The 19,603-nt window shown below is 40.8% G+C and overlaps 1 protein-coding gene across 1 annotated transcript in view; it reads right to left on the bottom strand.

Annotated features, from left to right (window-relative positions):
- TENM1 (teneurin transmembrane protein 1) overlaps nt 1-19,603 on the bottom strand; it is a 1,003,294-nt gene that overhangs the window by 37,249 nt on the left and 946,442 nt on the right. Inside the window, exons 27-28 of the mRNA XM_080653537.1 lie at nt 2,432-2,798; nt 471-981 (exon numbers count right to left, since the gene is read on the bottom strand). Of these exons, the coding sequence (XP_080509663.1) occupies nt 471-981; nt 2,432-2,798 (878 nt within the window). The remainder of the gene's footprint in view (nt 1-470; nt 982-2,431; nt 2,799-19,603) is intronic.

Raw genomic sequence — 19,603 nt, forward strand, 5'->3', positions numbered from 1 at the left:
ACTTACCTCCCACAGTTGGGCTTGGCTTGGCTAGGTTGGGCACACATTTATTTATTCATTCATTAAACCCCACAAGGATCAAGAAATACTAGTTAAACCACACTGCCTCTTTGCTGCTTTTGAACATTTTTCTAGTTTAGTTATTTAAATAAAATGTTATCTTCTTGTCTAAGCTATGTTGTAAATTTCTTGGGTACATGGACTTCTACATTATTCCTATTTCCTGCAGTGCCACCCTTGATTCGTCATTTGGTCTATGTTTTTATTATTATGCTCTGCAAAACTGCTCTGGAGAAATGGGTCCAAACCCTAGGAATTGGGTTAAATTTTCTCCCTGACTTTTTATTTTTTATTGTGTTTGTTAGGAGAAACTAGCATGTAACAACCAGCAAGCACTAAACCATTTTCCTGCTATAATATGACTTCAAACAAAAACCTGACAAAGCCTATGCTGAGAATTAGAAACTTACTCATAAACGGTTGTCCATCCATTTTCATTACTTTTGGTAGCCAGAAGCCCAGTGTTTCCTGGATAGGTCATCAAGGCCAGGTTATAGCCTTGGGCTGATACTCTTTTCAGGACTCCATTGCTGCTTATGGTCAGCCAGTACACCTGCCCGCCAGGCACTACAAGCCAAAGGGGCATTCCGCCTGCATCCCTGCGAATATGCACAGAGTTGCCGTTGCTACTGGTAATGGCACCCAAGTCACCTTCGGCATTGTAGGTGAAATTATACACATAGTCCCTTGTTATCAAGTTCAAGGTGTGCAGGTGGGTTCCATTGACTGTGAACTGGTAGAGTTCCTGATCAGCAGGTGAAGCAATCTCATAAAGGTTCATGTCATTCAGGTGGGCTTGGTTCCTACTAATGGTTCGAATTCGAACGTTCCCAAGGTCAGCCACATAGAGGGTGCCATCAGGCGACACTGCTAAAGAGGAAGGGGCTTTCATCTTTGCATCTTTGGCATAGCCACCATCACCTGTGGGAGAAAGACCCTAATTTTAATAATTGTCATCATAAGCATTTGTATGAAAAAACAGTATACAGAAATCACTGTGCATCAAGAATAATTTGAAAGGGAACAGTTAGCCAGCATTCTCTGCATGTCCTCCTTGACAAATTTGAAACCCATTATTCAAAATTTTTGAGTCAGTACCAATGAAGATAAACAGTAAGATGTAATTATCTCAGTAACTCCAATTTTGTGAAATCCTCAATCCTGCTGTTCAGTATCTATTGTACTGCAAGATACAAAAAAACAGCAAATAATAACAGCCAACAATATTTGGCTGGAAATCCATGAGACTTAATGCCTGTCAATGCTTGTAGGATCTATCTCAGACCTTTCCAATCCTACTGTGCCTAGAGGACCTTTCTTCAGCTAATTCCCATTGTCACATTTGTCAAAGTACACTAAGTAAGTGCAACAATGATTCAGAACATCAAATTTGATAACTAGAATAGATATTAGATTTGTCTTGAATTAAAAATATAAATTAGCAAAATAACTATAAAACTGTCCAGGAAAACACTGGAAATATTGATCCAAAGTCATATCGACCAAGTTGCTCTAGAGTTCTGTGGCCCAAGTAAAAGCAAAGGTTAAAAAAGAACCATTTGGGCCTGGATGAGCAGTTTAATAGGGCTGCAAGCAGCTTGGAGGGATTTTCACGTCCCAGCAACAAATGTATCTATTGACATTTTGAGGACTGTTTGCTATCTGGAATATCCATTCCATGTTATGGGGGAAAGGCTCTTTTTTTTTTTTTGCTTTCTTCTTCCCCACCCCCTATTTCAACTGAAAGTAAAGGGCACTGATGATTATGGAGAAAGTTTTGGAAATAAACAACAACAATGGAAGTAGCAGATTAATGTTTTGAGACCCCTCCATTGCTGTAAAGTTTTAATTGCACCCATGTATCTCCAAAGCAGTCTGTTCCTAGTCCCTTTGGGTTTCAAATAGCACATGCTGTCAATTTGGAAAGCAGTCACCTAGGGGAAGTAATATTTTTCCTGAGCTAAATTTCTAAATGTAGGTTTTACCTAGTTTCTCTTTCTCCAAAGTACAAATATCATTATGGTCTTACACTTGTATAATGGTCTTAACTTCTTAGAGTTATCAAGATTTGTATTTACATTAGTCTATCCTCAAACCAGGAAGGTGATATAATTGAGACAAATGACACCTCTATTTAACAGATGAAGTAAGCAAGTAGTAAAAAGATTTTGTGGCTTTCCTGGGGCCACTCAGTGTGTCAACTGCAGAACAATCAGATACTAGGCTATCTAACCCCCAATGCACTGCTTTCTCCACTAGCTCATATTAATGTTCACAAGCAACACTTTGGTTTTCCTTTGGACTTTCCTGATGCATGTTTTTCTTTTGAAAACAGAGAGGGGGAGCTGGTGAATTGCTAAAAAGGTCATACCTGAAAAACAGTCACAGTTGGGATCAATTTTGCAATCACAGTCAGTGGGGGCACCAGCCATGATGGAGATCTCCCCATTGGTGGTAACTTGCTGAATGCGGTTTACTTTCCTCTCGTCTGTTTCAGCTATGAAGAGCAGGCCGCTGTGGGAGACACTGATGGCCCTCGCTGACTCCAAAGTGGAGTGAATTGCCACCTTGCTGACCAAGAAATGATCGATACCTGGCACCTGGCAGTGAATAGGGCGCCCTGCAATGATCCGCACGCGCCTGTTCTCAGAAATTTGCAGCACAATATTGTTATCCAAGACATACAATGAATTGTCCATGGGATTGACTGCAAGGTCTGTTGGCCACTCTAACCGCACCTGCAAAAAGAACAGAACACACACTATTAGGTTATAATATCTTTCCAGGGGCAGTTTTACCTTGGAAAAAAAACTGGCTTATTGGTTGCTCTTGTCTCAAGAATTTCAGCAATGTTGGTGTTGCCTCCAAAGTTGCGGGAGGATGATTAATCCAATGTTCTGTAAAAATATCTATCATTTATACCATTTCAAGCATAATATAATTTTTTTGCAATAATTCCAGAAGGGTCCTCTAGAGCAGCAATTTTCAACCTTTTTCATCTTATTGGCACACATAAACTAATTACTAAAATTCTGCAGCACACCAAAAATACATTATATATTTTGCCAATCTGACAAAAAATAGGTATAATTTTGATTGATTTACAAAAAATATAATAGTAATTACCCTTTTTGCTCCAAAGTGGCTTTTAAAAAAATCAGGTGCCTATACTTGCATATAAGGATTTCTGGTACCAAGAATTAACCAATCAGATGCAACCTTATTGTGCGACATGACCATTATATGACCTACATATTTATGGTTCAAGACAGGGCATTCACAGCAGATGGCTACTGTGTTGGCTGTTATCATTTAACATTGTAAGGGAAAAGAGGTTAGTGCCCCTGACTAAATAGTCAGGTACTGCATGTTTTAAAAATTCTTGCAGCACACTGGTTGAAAATTGTTGCTCTAGAGCAGTGTTTTTCAGAGTGTGGTCTCTGGACCAGTAATAACAGCATGACCTAGGAACTCGTTAGAAATGTGAATTTTCTGGTTCCAACTTAGACCTATTGAATCAGAACCTCTGGGTTGGGGGCCCAGCGAGCTGTGTTTTAACAAGCTTTCCAGGTGATTGTAATGCACACAAAGGTTTGAGGACCACTGCTTTAGGGCCTCTGTGTCACAATCATATGCAAATGTTTCTCACTGTCCTGTAGATGCATGGAAGAGCAAAGTTATAGAGACTTCTAGAAAACAGAATGCTGAAGAAACCAGATTTTACTCTAATAGCAACCTTTTGGGACAGGACCTTCCATTGGCATAGACCTAGCATCCATCTTGTGGCATATTCATGTATAGCACATCAATTGGTGATTTGGAATTCTAATTGACCTGGTTCACTACATATCTCTCTTTGCTCAGCAAAGAAACAGTTTGATTAGTTCTTTCATTGAATATTTCCTGAGTACTTTCTCTGTGCTAAGCTTTGTGATAGGCTTTGGGGATTCAAAATAACTATGACATTACTGTCCATGTTATGAAGAAGGAGGCAACAGAGAGAGTATGAGAGCACTTCACCCAGACTAGGAGTCAGGAAGCAGGGTATTATCAGAGAAAAAAATCCCATGTGAGGACACAGTAAGAGATTGGTCTTCTGCATGCCAAGGAGAAAGGCCTCAGGAGAAACCAAACCTGTTGACACCTTAGTCTTAAACTTCTAGCCTCTAAAACTGTGAGAAAATAAATTTCTTTTGTTAAAGCCACCCAGTCTGTGGTACTTTGTTAAGGAAGCCCTAGCAAACTAATACACAAGGAAACGGAGAGATATACATGTCTAGCTTTATTCTGGCTTTGGGAAACTCCTGAAGGGCTTTAAGTGGGAGTGTGCCATAGTCATATTTAGGTACTAGAGGGATCACACTGGCTTCTGTTGAAACTAAAATGGAGGAGGAGGAGAGATGGGAGGCAGGCTGATAGTTTAGAGGCTCCTGCAGTGGTCCAGGTGAGGGATGGTACTGGCCTGAACTAGGATAGAGAGAAGTAAATGGATTTGAGACACATTTAGGAGTTAGAAACAAGGATTGGTGTGTGTATGTGTACCTTGTACCATGTGGTAGGCATTGGGGATCCACAGACCAACCAAACATGGCTCCACTCTAGTTCCTTTCTGGACACAGGAATTAGCCCAATGCCTGCCCTGACATCTCCTTGATAGCTATTATTTATCACTGGGCACTTCTCAGAGAACTGTATTATGTGCCCTCTCACCCCACCACTAACTTATTCTGTACTTTATTTCTCATCTCCTAGCCCAGGCAAAGGCAGAAAAATCTGTCCCTTTCCTGTTCAAGATAGTAACAGTAATGTAGCTATTCTTCTTTGTATCTTAAGTAAATGCCCAAGGAAAGCTTTGTTTTTCTTAATGAATCTGAATGTTTGAAAACAAGATACAGATTGTCATTGCATTCTGAAGCACACTATTTCCCTGGATGGAAGAGGCTTTACACTCAGTAATCAAGTAGATAAAGGTCAGTCTGAGATAAGGCCCTCCCTCTAATTCTGTCTTTTAATAGAGGGCAACTAGTGATACTGTAAAGGAGACAAAGGTTTTGTTTGACCTCCTCTGTGGCACCACTCGGGGCTCTTTGCTCCCTGTCTCTGAGTGTCTCTCCCAGGCAACCAGCAACCTCATTCTGTCTCCATGTCTTTGTGTGCCCTCAACCTCCTCATAGGCTGGCCTTCTCTGTTTGGCACCATATGCTTCTGGGCAGCTAGGAATTTGAATGCTAATGGAGTATAAAGCTGAGCTTGTGTTGTGCATGTTCTACAGAGCCTTTCAGACCGAGGCCATTGGATAAGCATTAAACACCAGCTTTAACAGCTCCCAGAGCAGTTTGCCTTGATGTGTTCCTCAGCACGTCTGTCTGAGGGCTTTGCACGTCAGTGCCCTGCCACCATGAGAATGAGAGCCTGCTACTGCGGAGGGCGCCGACTCCTCCTCCACCAAGTGACCCCGCTTGGGACTTCGATATACACCATCATGCTTGCACAGAAGCTGTCTGTGGAAATAAGCTGGGGCTGCCTGAGGAAGAGGAAATGTATTTATTTCAGTGCAGCACTCCTATTTTGATCGAGTCTGAAGTCAATGACCCAGAAAAAACAAAGCTGGCAGAAATGACATTCTAATTATCCCCAGTCTGAAAGCTGAGGCCAGGACAGAGGCCAGGGACAACACACCTGGCAGGAGTCAGAGAAGGACATGTTTCAGACTCTGTTCGCTGCTGTCAAGGCTGCCTCTGAGATAAAGGCTGGTCGTTGGAAGATAAGCTGTTAAATTCTCCAACTTGCCCAACTGATTTAAGTCAATACTATTGGTGTCATGTTTATTAGATTTAATATTAGCTAAAAAATACACCAGCTATTGTGTCTATTTGTTTTCTTTTCCATCAAATAAGTCACCCTCTGGCAGTTTCCTGTAACTAAAGTGACCTTTGTGCTTCTGAGACACTTTCTCTACCAGCTGCACAGAATCCCTGTAATTCCCATTTGATTTGGCTGGGCAGCTTGTCTATGAAATCCACTCAGATGAAAGATGTGTGGCTACTTAGTAGTCTAGGGTCTGCCTTTTCAGAAACTGGACCTTTTCACCTCTCTCAGGTTGTCAATTCCTTTTATATCCTTCTCCTGTTAAATACTCCCATTTCCAGGTAATTTTTCAAGGAACTGGTGCTTTAGACCCACATAATAGAAACACTATATTTCCTACCAAGGTATTTCCTTAACACCAGCTAACATGGAATGGAGTCTGTGAGCTGCTGGCAGTCAGAATTAGCATCTATTAGTTGAAGAGACCCAAGATTTATATGCTACTGAGGTGGGGCTGAGAGTAACCCCTGAGGGTTGCTGGCATTTATCCAAGTAGATTCTGTGGAGAAATACACATTTCTGTTTGGGCCATGGGAGCAGAAAGAGATGTAGGCACAACAGTTAAGCTCTGGAAACTCTGCTAGTGACCTAGCCTATAGGCAAACCACTTGGCCTAATTTGTGGTGGTTGCCCCACCTTGTAAAAATACATTAATTTGTTTGAAATGTCAAAATGTATTTAAACTAAACTAGCATGAAAGGTCACCAGTGTAGCCGCCAGCTGGTGGGTGTGCCCGTCTCCCAACAACCTGCCATAAGAAACAACTCTGAGCAGAAAGGAGCTCTTGTTCTGGAAGTCAGGCCTTGACAGCACTATGTCTTCTTCTGCTAATCGAAAATTTGCCTTAAAGGGACTTGACTTGCAGGTCAGCCAGTCCCATGGTTGCTTTAAAGATCTAGTTAATTTTGACCTAAGTAGTAGTTTATAAAGTGGCAGAATCCCAGAGGGAAAAATTCATGTGTAAAAGCGATATCTAAAGATGAGCCCTTGATTAGACTGAAGTAGAAAAATCCCTCAATTATAAACTTAACCCCACAATGGAGACATAGACTATAATTTGTACACTTGGGCTCTCTCTAAAAGTCTGAAGGCTGGGTCCTTCCTTAACTAGTATACAGCCCTAGGCAAATGAGGTCTCCTCTAGGAGTCTCTGGTTCTCTCATCTGTAACAAGGAAAAGAGGCTAATGATAATCTAGCTAACTTCTGAGAGTTACTTTACAGTGGGTTACTCTCGAGTGGGTTAAATGAGATAGTGATGTAAAGTGTTCAGCCCAGTGCCTAAGGGATGATAAGTGGTATTAACATTAATAACGGCTTCAAAGTCATAGACCTTTAGATCAAGAAGGAATTTAGTTTAGTTAAATATACAGGGTGTGCCCCCCAAAATGTATACATACTTTAAAAGCTGATAGCTCAAATTTCACTCCTTTTCAGGTTTAGCTGATTTGAAATAATGGGTGAAGCCAGGCTAAGCTTTAAACAAAAAAAATTTATCCACTAGACTTTTTTTATGGGGATACATAAAAGATGAAGTTTACAGTACAAAATTGGCAATAGTTGACGAATTGAGGGTGTACAAATACCAAACTAAATGATTCTTGATGTTTGCGATTTCATTTGCATTATCAACAATGCCTGGACCAGAATGGTTATCAGTTTGGAAACAGGTGTTGACAAAAAAATTATTCATTTATGTAGATTCTTTTTAATTTTTGAAAGTGAAATCTAAGGTAATAAACACTGACTTTATCATCATTCAAATTGTGTATGCATTTTTTGGGACACCCTATAGTTTCCTTTCAGCTGTTTCCCACATTAATGTCTTCATGAATTTTTATTTACCTGTACAATACTCACACTATTGTTGACTTAATATTCTTTAAATTGACCTACTTTAAAAATATAAATAGTTGCCACCCCTTCCTTTGAACTGTTCCTAATCATTAACATCTATAAAATTACAGGCCCACTCATCTGAGCCTTTAATGAAAGTAACTACTGTTGGGTAGAAACCAAGATGGTGGCATAGGTAAACACCTAAACTGCTGCGTCGCACAACAATTTCAAAACTACAACTAAAAGACAAAACGGACATCATCCAGAACCACAGGAAGGCTGGCTGAATGGAAATTCTACAACTAGAAGGAAAGAGAAAAGCACACTGAGACTCAGAGGAGCTGCAGGAGGCAGGGTACTGAGATGTGCGTGTGGAGAGGACTCGCAACTGAGTTTGCGGCTGGCTTTCTCAAGCGGGAGGGAGACAAAAGCTCTCGACTGCGCTGAACTCCAGTTCCGGGCAAGACTCTGGGGACCCAGATTCATAAGGGGTGAAACTGAACTGTCAGGAAAGAGAAAAGCATGCTGAGATTCAGAGGAACTGTGGAAGGCAGAGATACCAAGGCGCGTGCACGTGGAGAGGGCGGGCAACTGAGTACGTGGCTGGCTTTCTCAAGCGGGAGGGAGACAAAAGCTCCCGACTGCACTGAACTGCAGTTCCGGGCAAGACTCTGGGGACCCAGACTCATTCAGGGAGAAACTGGACTGTCTGGCAGTGGGCGGAACTTGAGGGCGGCTTTCTCTCAGAGGTGCTTACAGTGATTACCATGGGACACTGAGACACAGAGGCCTATTAGGGCAGGGCTGATGGGAAACCAATGCTGTCTGCTCAACTCTGAGACTCCACCCCATCCAAGCTGAGCACAGAGGCTTTTGCAAGTCTTGTCTCATAAGGATGTCTCCAGCACAGAAGTTCTCCCAGCGTAGACACAGCTGATCCTCACAGCCAACTGGCCTGGAGGTCAATTCCTCCCAGTGATACCAACAACAATCAAGGCTTAACTACAACAAGACTGTGCACAAAGCTCACAAAGGGGTGCACCAAGAGTGTCCACCTCAGGTAACTGGAGAGGCTGAGCCACTGGGCCCTATAGGACACCTAGCACACAAAGCCACTCTATCAACTCAGGGAAGCAGCCAAAATGCGGAGACAAAGAAACAGATCACAAATGAAAGAAATGGAGGAAAGCAAACGACTGGATATAGAGTTCAAAACCACAGTTATAAGGTTTTTCAAGAATTTTCTAGAAAAGGCCCATAAATTTAGTGAGACCCTCAAGGATATGAAAAAGGACCAACTAGAAATTAAGCATACACTGACTGAATAAAAAATATTATACAGAGATCTAACAGTAGACTAGAGGATCGCAAGAATCAAGTCAAAGATTTGAAATACAAGGAAACAAAAAACACTCAACCTGCCCTGACCGGTTTGGCTCAGTGGATAGAGCGTCGGCCTGCGGACTGAAAGGTCCCAGGTTCGATTCCGGTCAAGGGCATGTACCTTGGTTGCGGGCACATCCCCAGTAGGGGGTGTGCAGAGGGCAGCTGATCGATATTTCTCTCTCATCGATGTTTCTAACTCTCTATCCCTCTCCCTTCCTCTCTGTAAGAAATCAATAAAATATATATTCAAAAAACAAACAAACAAACAAAAAAACACTCAACCAGAAAGGCAAAAAGAAAGAAGAATCCAAAAATATGAAGATAGTGTAAGGAGCCTCTGGGACAACTTCAAGCGTACCAACATCCGAATTATGGGGGTGCCAGAAGAAGAGAGAGAGCAAGATACTGAAAACCTATTTGAAGAAATAATGACAGAAAACTTCCCCACCTTGTGAAAGAAATAGACTTGCAAGTCCAGAAAGCACAGAGAACCCCAAACAAGAGGAATCCAAAGAGGACCACACCAAGACACATCATAATTAAAATGCCAAGAGCAAAAGACAAAGAGAGAATATTAAAAGCAGCAAGAGAAAAACAGTTAGTTACCTACGAGGGAGCAACCATATGACTGTCAGCTGATTTCTCAACAGAAACTATGCAGGCCAGATGGGAGTGGCAAGAAATATTCAAAGTGATGAATAGCAAGAACCTACAACCAAGATTACTCTACCCAGCAAAGCTATAATTCAGAATTGAAGGGCAGATAAAGAGCTTCACAGGTAAGAAAAAGCTAAAGGAGTTCATCACCACCAAACCAGTATTATATGAAATGCTGAAAGGTATTCTTTAAGAAGAGGAAGAAGAAGAAAAAAGTAAAGATAAAAATTATGAACAACAAATACATATCTCTCAACAAGTGAATCTAAAAATCTAGTGAATAAAAAAATCTGATGAACAGAATAAACTGGTGAATATAATAGAATCAGGGGCATAGAAAGGGAGTGGACTGACAATTCTCAGGTGGTAAGGGGTGTGGGGGTGCGGGAAGATACTGGACAAAAATCGTACACCTATGGATGAGGACAGTGGGGAGGTAAGGGCAGAGGGTGGGGTGGGAACTGGGTGGAGGGGAGCTATGGGGGAAAAAAGAGGAACAATTGTAATAATCTGAACAATAAAGATTTATTAAATTAAAAAAAAGAAAATACTGTTTACTGAGTGCTTCCTACATGTCAAGCTCTTTGCATGGAAAGAAACTATTAATACCCACTGTCAGATATGTGTTCTTGGCCTCTATGCCATCTGATTTCTCACCTAGAAGAGTGAACATATTCCTTCACACTCTCTTCACCAAGTCTGGCCTCCCCTTTACTTTGTTTGAATCAACCTAAAGGGGGTGCCCTCTTTGGCTGAGAAGATCAAAACTCATTACCAGTTGAGCCATTTGTCTTTCTCATGTGTTACCTTTCAGTTCAATGCTCTGTGGGTCCTACTTTGTTCCAGGCACTATTATAAAGGTAAATAAAACAGGTTCCTGCCCTCGATTATTTCAAAGTTAAGCCAGATACAGAAACAGGTCATTTCAAAATAATGTGTTTAAATAATGTGAAAGACATATGCCCAGTGTGACATAAGAACACAGAGGAAACGATTTGGAGAAATAGTCCTAGAAAAGAAATGTGTAACCTTAATCTTGAAAGAAGAAGCAAAGGTATTGAGAAGAAGCAAGGTGGAAAGAGTGATCTCAATTGAGGGAAAAGTATGAACAAAAGGATAGAAGCATGAAACCTATGGGAGTGAGGGAAGGAACAATAGTCTGGGATTACTAGAAATAAAGTAGGGTGGGTAGTGGCGGCAGATGAAGTTAAAATGTTTTCCAGAGACAAGGTTTAAATTTCTCCACTGAGGCACTATTGCCATTTGGGGCCAGATGATTCTTTGTTGTGGGGATGTCCTGTGCATGGTAAAATATTAGCAGCAATTCACTGGATGCCAGTAGCACCTGCTCCCGAGGTGTGACAACCAAAAATATGTCCAGATATTGCCAAATATCCCCTGAGGGGCAAAATTGTCTCTTGTTGAGAACCACTGGCCCAAGTCATGGAGGGCTGCTTTACTAAGAACTTTAGATTTAGACTGTGGTGTTGAGGAGTCAGTGAAGGTCTTTAAAGTTGGGGGCTGATATGGTCAGTTTTGTATTTTAGAAAGATCACTTAGGCTGCAGTTTGTGGGGGGCAGGCGGAAGGGAGACCAGCCTGATGATGCAGGAGAACCTATTTACAGGCCATCTATTCACCAGTACCTCCATCCATTTAAACAGTCTTCCAGTGAAGCACCTGACAAACATCTGAGTGCTGATCTGGGTAGACATAGTCCCTGCCTTCATGGTGCTGACAATCTGGAAAACTGCTTCTCATACTTAAAACATTTTTTTTCTTTTGATTTACAGAGCCTTTTGAGAATGCAATGAAAGCTATGTACTTTCTCCCTAGACAAAGGTTCAGATGTAGTAGAAGAAAGTCATTAGAGGCTCAGATTCTGGAGTCAAGACTTCCTGGGTTCAAAATTCTATTTATTATTTACTAGCTTTGTGTTCTTGGAGCAAATCAGTTAACCTCTCTGAGCCTCAGTTTCCTCTCTAGAAATTGTGTATAGCAATAATATCTTCTCAAGAAAAATCTACATACAGCACTTAGCACAGTGCCTGGTACACAGAAAGAGGTCTGTAAAGGCTATTTTATTATAATTATTATGATAGAACATGCCTGTATTTCTTCTGGTCCCTGTCTGGCTACCTCAATGTTCTCTTCCTTGGCTACCACATGAACTCCTAGACACAATCATATAGTCATGCTCTATTAATGTTTCCCTTGCTTCTGTCACCAGATATTTCTGCCTGATCATTTATTCCATTATTTGAGAATCCTTCTAAGCTATGGGTCTGCCAAGAAATATTTGACTGATATTGGGGCATATTATTTCACATATATTTTCCAGACAATTTCAGGCTAGCATTTTAGCTTATTACTTGGATTCCCCACTGTTATCAGTAACAGTATTCTTGATACAATTCCAAGTTCAGAACATGCTACTTTAATTAACTTCCTTTGTTCTGCAAATGAATGTCTGTTTATCCCATTTTAGGCACTAGGCTAGGCATTAGGGAGCCAGCTCTAAACAAGATAGACTGGATCCTTCCCTCACAGAGTTTATAGTCTTTTGCTGACTTCATTTCCTAGATTTTCCAGTATATACAAGGGGTTGCTAGTGACATAGATCAGTAAACTATTTCTGTTCCATTCCATCCATTTTAATGGAAGAGCCTCAAAAACTATCATGGCTGTTACTATCTTTTACAATTGCCACCAAGTGCTAATAACTTTTCTCAAAGTTCAACTGTGCTGAAAAAATCAAGTTGTTTACCAAAAGGCCTTCTATCCCCATCCCAAACATGATGCTTGGTTCTCCCTGCTTTACTACATTTCTAGCCTTACAGCTCATTTGAAAAACAACTTGGTTTGATTTTTATCTCTGAGGCCTCTTCAATACGAATTCTCAGGAAGAATATGATTATTCCTTCTGTAATAGGCCAGCCTTGGAGAAGATACAGTGACGGGACTGAGTGCTCTCTGCCAGGTGTTCTGCCAGTGCCATGTAGATTTCCCTATGCTTCTAAAAGCTGATAATTGCAGACTGTTAGCATCACTTTTTGTCAGTTTCCAAATGGCCTTCTCATTTCTTGACACTGATACTGTCTGAGATTTTATAAAAGAAGGAAAAAGCCATCTGGAGAAAGTTTGGTTTTCTGCAGTTGCAAAACACCATGACACCTTTGAGAGTGATGACCCTTATTGATCTTGCTTTTAAAAAGTGGAAATTATTAGAAGATGAAATACATCAGAACTACATGGACTTGTCAACCAGCAAATTATTTCCCATTATCTCAGATCCACACTTTTGTGTTTCTCTGAATCATGGCTGGAGAGTTTGAGGAATCTCTCAACCTTTGGTCAAATGCATCAGCATGGTCTGTCTTCATGGCTGCCCAATCAGAATAACTGACACTTTAGTCGAATTATTCATTGCAGATGAATAGCCAGGATCACCAATCTAACCAAGAGTCACAATTGGACTGCGCTTTAGACTCATTCTACTGTACAGACTATAGATTAAATTACATCCACATCAGTGTTTCTAAAACATTTTGGGAGTGGAGGAAGCAAAGTGAAACAAAACAAAACAACCCCAAGGTAGTCCTGGTGTATTTCATCTTCTAATAATTTCCACTTTTTAAAAGCAATATCAATAGGGGTCATCACACAGAAAGGTTTTATCATGCTTTCCAACTGTAGAAAACCAAAGTTTCTCTAAATGGCTTTTATAACTTTGAAGAAGATCAGACAGTTTCAGGATCAAAACAAAATGTTGAATTTGTGGTTACTAAGATGACTGCAGTAGAGACTACTAGTTCCAGTCCTACCCTATCATCATTCACTCCTTCCTCTTTAGTAGTAAATCCCCAATATTTCATCTGGGCACACTACTCTCTAGAATAGAAACATTCCAGCCTTGTTTGCAATTATCTGTAGCCATGTGATCAAGTTCAATGCAACCACAAGTAAGAAGAAATGTGGAAACATCCACACTTTTATATTCTTGTTTTAAAAAACTGGTAAAGGAAAGCTGACATAACTGGAAGGAACCTCTTTTTGCCCTTCTTTCCAGATTGCAATATGGATATACCAGTGAGAATTTTAGTAGATATCCTAGACCTGTGGTCGGCAAACTGCGGCTCGCGAGCCACATGCAGCTCTTTGGCCCCTTGAGTGTGGCTCTTCCAAAAAAATACCACGGCCTGGGAAAGTCTATTTTGAAGAAGTGGCATTAGAAGAAGTTTAAGTTTAAAAAATTTGGCTCTCAAAAGAAATTTCAATCGTTGTACTGTTGATATTTGGCTCTGTTGACTAATGAGTTTGCCGACCACTGTCCTAGACCAGGGGTCCTCAAACTTTTTAAACAGGGGGCCAGTTCACTGTCCCTCAGACCGTTGGAGGGCTGGACTATAGTTAAAAAAAAAACTATGAACAAATTCCTATGCGCACTGTGGACCCAGGACGAGTTGGCTGCTAAGCAGGACAGGCAGCGGCACCCGGTGGGCTGGATAAATGTCCTCGGCGGGCCGTAGTTTGAGGACTCCTGGTCCTAGACCATGAGGTGGCCATGCAATGGAAGTTATGTGCTAGGATGACAGGGTGGAAATACAGGAGCCTGAGTCCCAGATGACTGGCTGCTATCTTGCTTATGCCACTGTTATGTTGGGGGATAGGTTCTGTTATTCTCAGATGAATCTAATCACAATGAAGAAAATGTTCTGTTAAGCTTTATTCTTGACTGGTGCTACTGACTACACCATTATGACCAAACTGGTCGAACAAAATTCTAGTTTTACATCACTGCATAGATCCCTGGTGTTTTCAAAATTAAATTAAATTGAAATGAATTAATGTCTGAAAGTCACAGAGAGTTGTGGTATAGTCCACTAGGGCAGCCCTTTGTTAAGAGGATGACTAATTGCTTCAACTTAGTGATTAACCTCAAGCATTCTTAAATACACAGTGCTCCACCTTTGGGTACTTGTTCAACTGCTCTTCTAGCTCCATGACTCATTCAGAAATAGCTCCTCTATTATACTGTAAATACTTGTTTGCCTTTCTATATTCTCTATGAAGTCTGTGAGTCTTCAAGGGTAGGGATGAGATCTCATTCACTTTTGTATTCTCAGGATATGGTGTTACAGTTGGTAAATGTTGAATGAAAGCATTAGTGCTTCATTGGCTGCAACATTTTTAATCCATGAAAGCATCTCTTATATATAAGACCCATGGCCATGACGCCTAATGCCGCGAGGACCAAATGAGCAGCTGATCTCCAGGCGGGTGGGGCGGGGCACGAGCTACTAGCAGCGATGGGTGGGGCGGCCAGCTGAGGCAAGCAAAACCGAGCTATTTTTCATCAACATGTTTGACTCAGCAAATCTGGATTTCCAGAGACTCACTCAGGTTAGTGGCAGTTTCCACACTTTCTGAATTGTAAGATGTACATTTCCTACTCCCTCCATATTTTAACTTTTCTGAAGTGAGGATGTGTCTTATAATCAATGCATACATTTAATGGGGCATTTTCCCCTGCCACCTAAAGTTATCAAATTGATGCTATGTCTTACGATCCACAGTGTCTTAGAATTGAGAAAATACAGTATTTCTATTTTGGTCTGCAGACTTTGGGGATTCCTGAGACTCTTTCAAGAAGGTATGTGAGGTCAAACCTATTATTTATCATCATCATCATCATCAATATCATCATCACTCGAGGACATGTTTTTATTGATTTTTAGAAAGAGAGAAAGGGAGAGGGAGAAAGAGAGAGAGAAACCTTGATGTGTGTGAGAGAGACATTGATCGGTTGTCTCCCGCACCCACCTCAACCAGTGATCGAACCCGCAACCTGGGCATTTGTCCTGACAGGGAATTGAACCTGAGACCTTTTGGTGTACGGGATGATGCTTCAACCAACTGAGCCACACCAGCCTGGGCAAAACTATTTTTAAATAATATTATTTGACTTTTATACTTTCTCATGAGTGTACAATGGATGTTTCCAGAGGGTACCTAAGGCTAGTATACCTTTGTGTTTAAAAAAATTCACAATTTTAATTTCTAATAAGGTAAACATTGACAGATAAAACCCACATAAAGAAAAGCTCTTTGGGGTTCCCAATAATTTTTATAAGTGTAAATGAGTCCTGACACCAAATACTTTCAACAATAAAGATTTTAAAAAAGCTTGAGAATGGTTATCCTAGAGGAAAGAAATAGTGAATAAAGCCATCCTGTTATATAAGAGTTTCATCCAAGCTCATTAAGAAAAAAGCATATATCCTTTCCAAGATGGTTCCTGAGGCCATAAGCTCTGTCCAAAAGCACGCTGACAGAATGGCTGAAAATTTTTATTTCCTCCAGAGACCCAAGGCCTGATGGGTGCTATAAAAGTTTGTTCTTTCAGGCTCCCTTGGAGCAATCAGCACGTACATACTTTCTGAGTCTGCTGTATAATTGCCACTACCTCATCTTAATAACAGGCATAATTGCTCTGAGTTTCCATCGACCCTTTCTTGCATCTCCTCTCTGAAGCCTCAATTTTGGAAATGGCACTTGTGAATACATGGAACGTTTAACCACTTCCAGTTTTCAATTTACAGTCAAAGTCATCTATCAGCAGGAGAGGAAGGCCCAGTGTGAAAACTACAGAATGTCCTTCAGACTCCACAGTTAATTTGTTTGTAAATTTGATTGTTATTGTAAGAAGAACATATTGCACATGATGCTACTTGCAGATTTACTATTTGTATCTCTCTGTATATTGGGTTTTATCAGTAAAGACAAAGAACTTAACCCTTTCAGCACTTTTGAGTTTAGGGAGAGGAACATGAAAGCATTACTTTTTTTTCTTTCTTTTTAAAAAAATATATTTTCATTAATTTCAGAGAGGAAGGGAGAGGGAGAGAGACAGAAATGTCAATGATGAGATAGAACCATTGATTGGCTGCCTACTGCACGCCCCCTACTGGGGTTTGAGCCTTTAACCAGGACATGTGCCCTGATCAGGAATAGAACTGTGACCTCTTGGTTCATAGGTCAATGCTCAACCACTGAGCAATACTGGCCAGGGCACTTTTTTTGAGTCTTTATTTTAATTTAACTTTATATGTATTTATTAAATACCTACTGTATACCCAGCACTGTGGGAGACACAACTATAGAAGGAGAGACAACTAGAGAACAAGCCAAGGTGCATGAAATCAAATGTGAGGCCAGGTGATGAGGCTACAAATTCTGAGAGAATTCGTAGTAAGGAGAGGACCACTGTGGGTCTTCATGCAAGAAGAGGTGGGGCTCCTATCTGCCTAAGAATGAAGGCTTTGCCTTCATAGGAGCCAAGAAATAAGAAGAAGCTCCTGGAATCATTCTGCTGAGTTCCTTTCTGCTGAGAAGTTGCAGAAACTTGTCTGTTGCAAGTTGTTAATATTACAGTATTGGCTTGACGGAATAGATCAAGCCTCCAATTCCCTTTGGCACCTAAAGCAATTTACAGGCCAGAAGTATGACTGCATGGCTTTTATGAAATGGTCTGATTTTATTGATCAGCCGCTCCGAGATTATGTTTTCATTTCTGTAGCTACTGCTAACCCTTCTTTCCAGTATAATATTTCAGGCAGGACCTACTAAAAATTCCACCATGGAGATATTAAGATATAAGTGGGCACGGTTCTAAATGGGAAGAACAATATCACAACTCATGATTGCTCTGCTCAAAAGTTCATTTCAAGTTAGACTAGAATTCCACAGATTGTCTCTCTTTGTTTGTTTTAAAATATATATTTTTATTGATTTTACAGAAGAAGGGAGAGGGAGAGAGCGATAGAAACATCAATGATGCAAGAATCATTGATTGGCTGCCTCTTGCACAATCGGGGATTGAGCCCGCAATCTGAGTATATGCCCTGATTGGGAATCGAACCATGACCTCCTGGTTCATAGGTCCACGTTTAACCACTGAGCCACCACGTCCGGGCAGATTGTCTTTCTTGTCTTAACTCTGTAATGTTTCCAAATGATAAGGACACTAATAAGAGCAGATGGCTTAATGAACATTGAGCGGGAAGACTTAGTTGGTCCTATTTACATTAGGCCTCCAGTGTGCTTCTTGGTTTTGCCCACCACTCCCCTGTGTGTAATACAAAACAGCATGCACTCAACAGATGGCCCAGTTCAGGCTTCATGCTTCCAGACCTCTGGAGACTGGCCACCTGACCAATAACCATGTGTACAGAATCATTTAAGGAAGCATGCAGGGTATGGACTTCAGCCTGAACAAAAGTAAAAAATGGTGAGATGAATATTGAGTGCTTGAGCTTCAACAAGAGGGGAGTCAGAACCACTCTCACAAACACAATGAGCACCTCTACTTGAGGTCTCCCAATGCCAGCTTCTTGTGGATGAAGCGATAATGAAATCCTCTGTGGCAAATAGTCCACTCTAATTAATGTTACATCCAAACTGTAAGCATATCTGAGTGATTCTAGCAGCAACAATGACATGGAAATTTAACACCTCATTGCACAGTGTGCTAGTTATTAAGCTATTGTCTCATAGTTCCAAATTCACCCTTTTAAAGACATTGCTTTGTGGTACTAGGCTTGGGACTCTGCGAACTACATTTCTCTTTTGCCAGCTGGATTTCTGATAGGTCCTGACAATATGGGAAATAAAATTATTTTGGAAGGCTGGAGGAGAGAGAAAGGACTTGCTCCTGTCTGCTTGCTTTCTGTTCCTGCAACAGCAGCCCTTCATCCTGGCAACAGTAGCTGGCTGCACTTAACAGCTCCTTTCCGTACTCTGAGAATCAGTTTCATCGTGACCCCTGAGATGTACCTGAAGCAGCTGTTTGGCATCTTCTCAGAGAAGTAGGTCCCACCTCAATGGAGTAAATAAATCCTCTATATTTCTAGGTTATGATAATTCCAACTTCTTTTCTTTGTTTCCCCTTTGTTTCCCAACCCTAGAGGTGGGGGATGCTTCCTGCAGATATTAATTCTCTTTTCTTTTCAACCTTTTAATACCTGTACAGCTCATTCCCTACATTAATTTCTCTCTGCTAAAATAACTAATGTGGTTTCTATTTTTCTGACTGCTTGTCTGAGATTCACAGCATGAACTCATATACAAGGGCAGAGAAAGAACAACACCCACTGTAGGCCAGTAGAAAAAGAAAGCTAACAAAGGTGAACAAGAACCAGCAAAGACTGCCTTGGCCCCAGAGAACTTGTTAGTCACTAGCATCTGCTGCATATCTACTAGCTTGTGAAGCTGCCATGTCTAGAAAATATGCATATGAAATAAATTCACTGGGCTTGGACTCTATGAAGTTGCTTGATTGGCTTTATCCAGAGTTTCTCTGACTCTCTGTAACAGCTATGCTGATGTTATTATTTTCTAGAAACTTTTCATCTTGTGATTTTTGAGGATGATTTCACAATGGATCATGCCACTCTCCCATATGCCTTTTGGAGACAGAATTCTGTACTGAACATTTCAGAAGGTTGGCCCATGACATTTCCCATAATCTTAAATTTACTTGTAAATAATAATACATTAGGTGTTTACTACTAAGTATCTTTTATATTCCCTCATGCAAGTCTCCTTGTCAGACATTGGGATTGCTCCTTCGGAGTCCTCTTCTTGATTTAAAGATGGAAGTGTATTCTGAAGTGGATCAAATGAATACCTTCTCTTCTTTTTTTTTTTTTAAATATATTTTATTGATTTTTTACAGAGAGGAAGGAAGAGGGATAGATAGTCAGAAACATCGATGAGAGAGAAACATCGATCAGCT

This window comes from Plecotus auritus (genome assembly GCF_963455305.1).
Source record: "Plecotus auritus genome assembly, chromosome: X".
In the NCBI taxonomy this organism is placed as follows: domain Eukaryota; kingdom Metazoa; phylum Chordata; class Mammalia; order Chiroptera; family Vespertilionidae; genus Plecotus; species Plecotus auritus.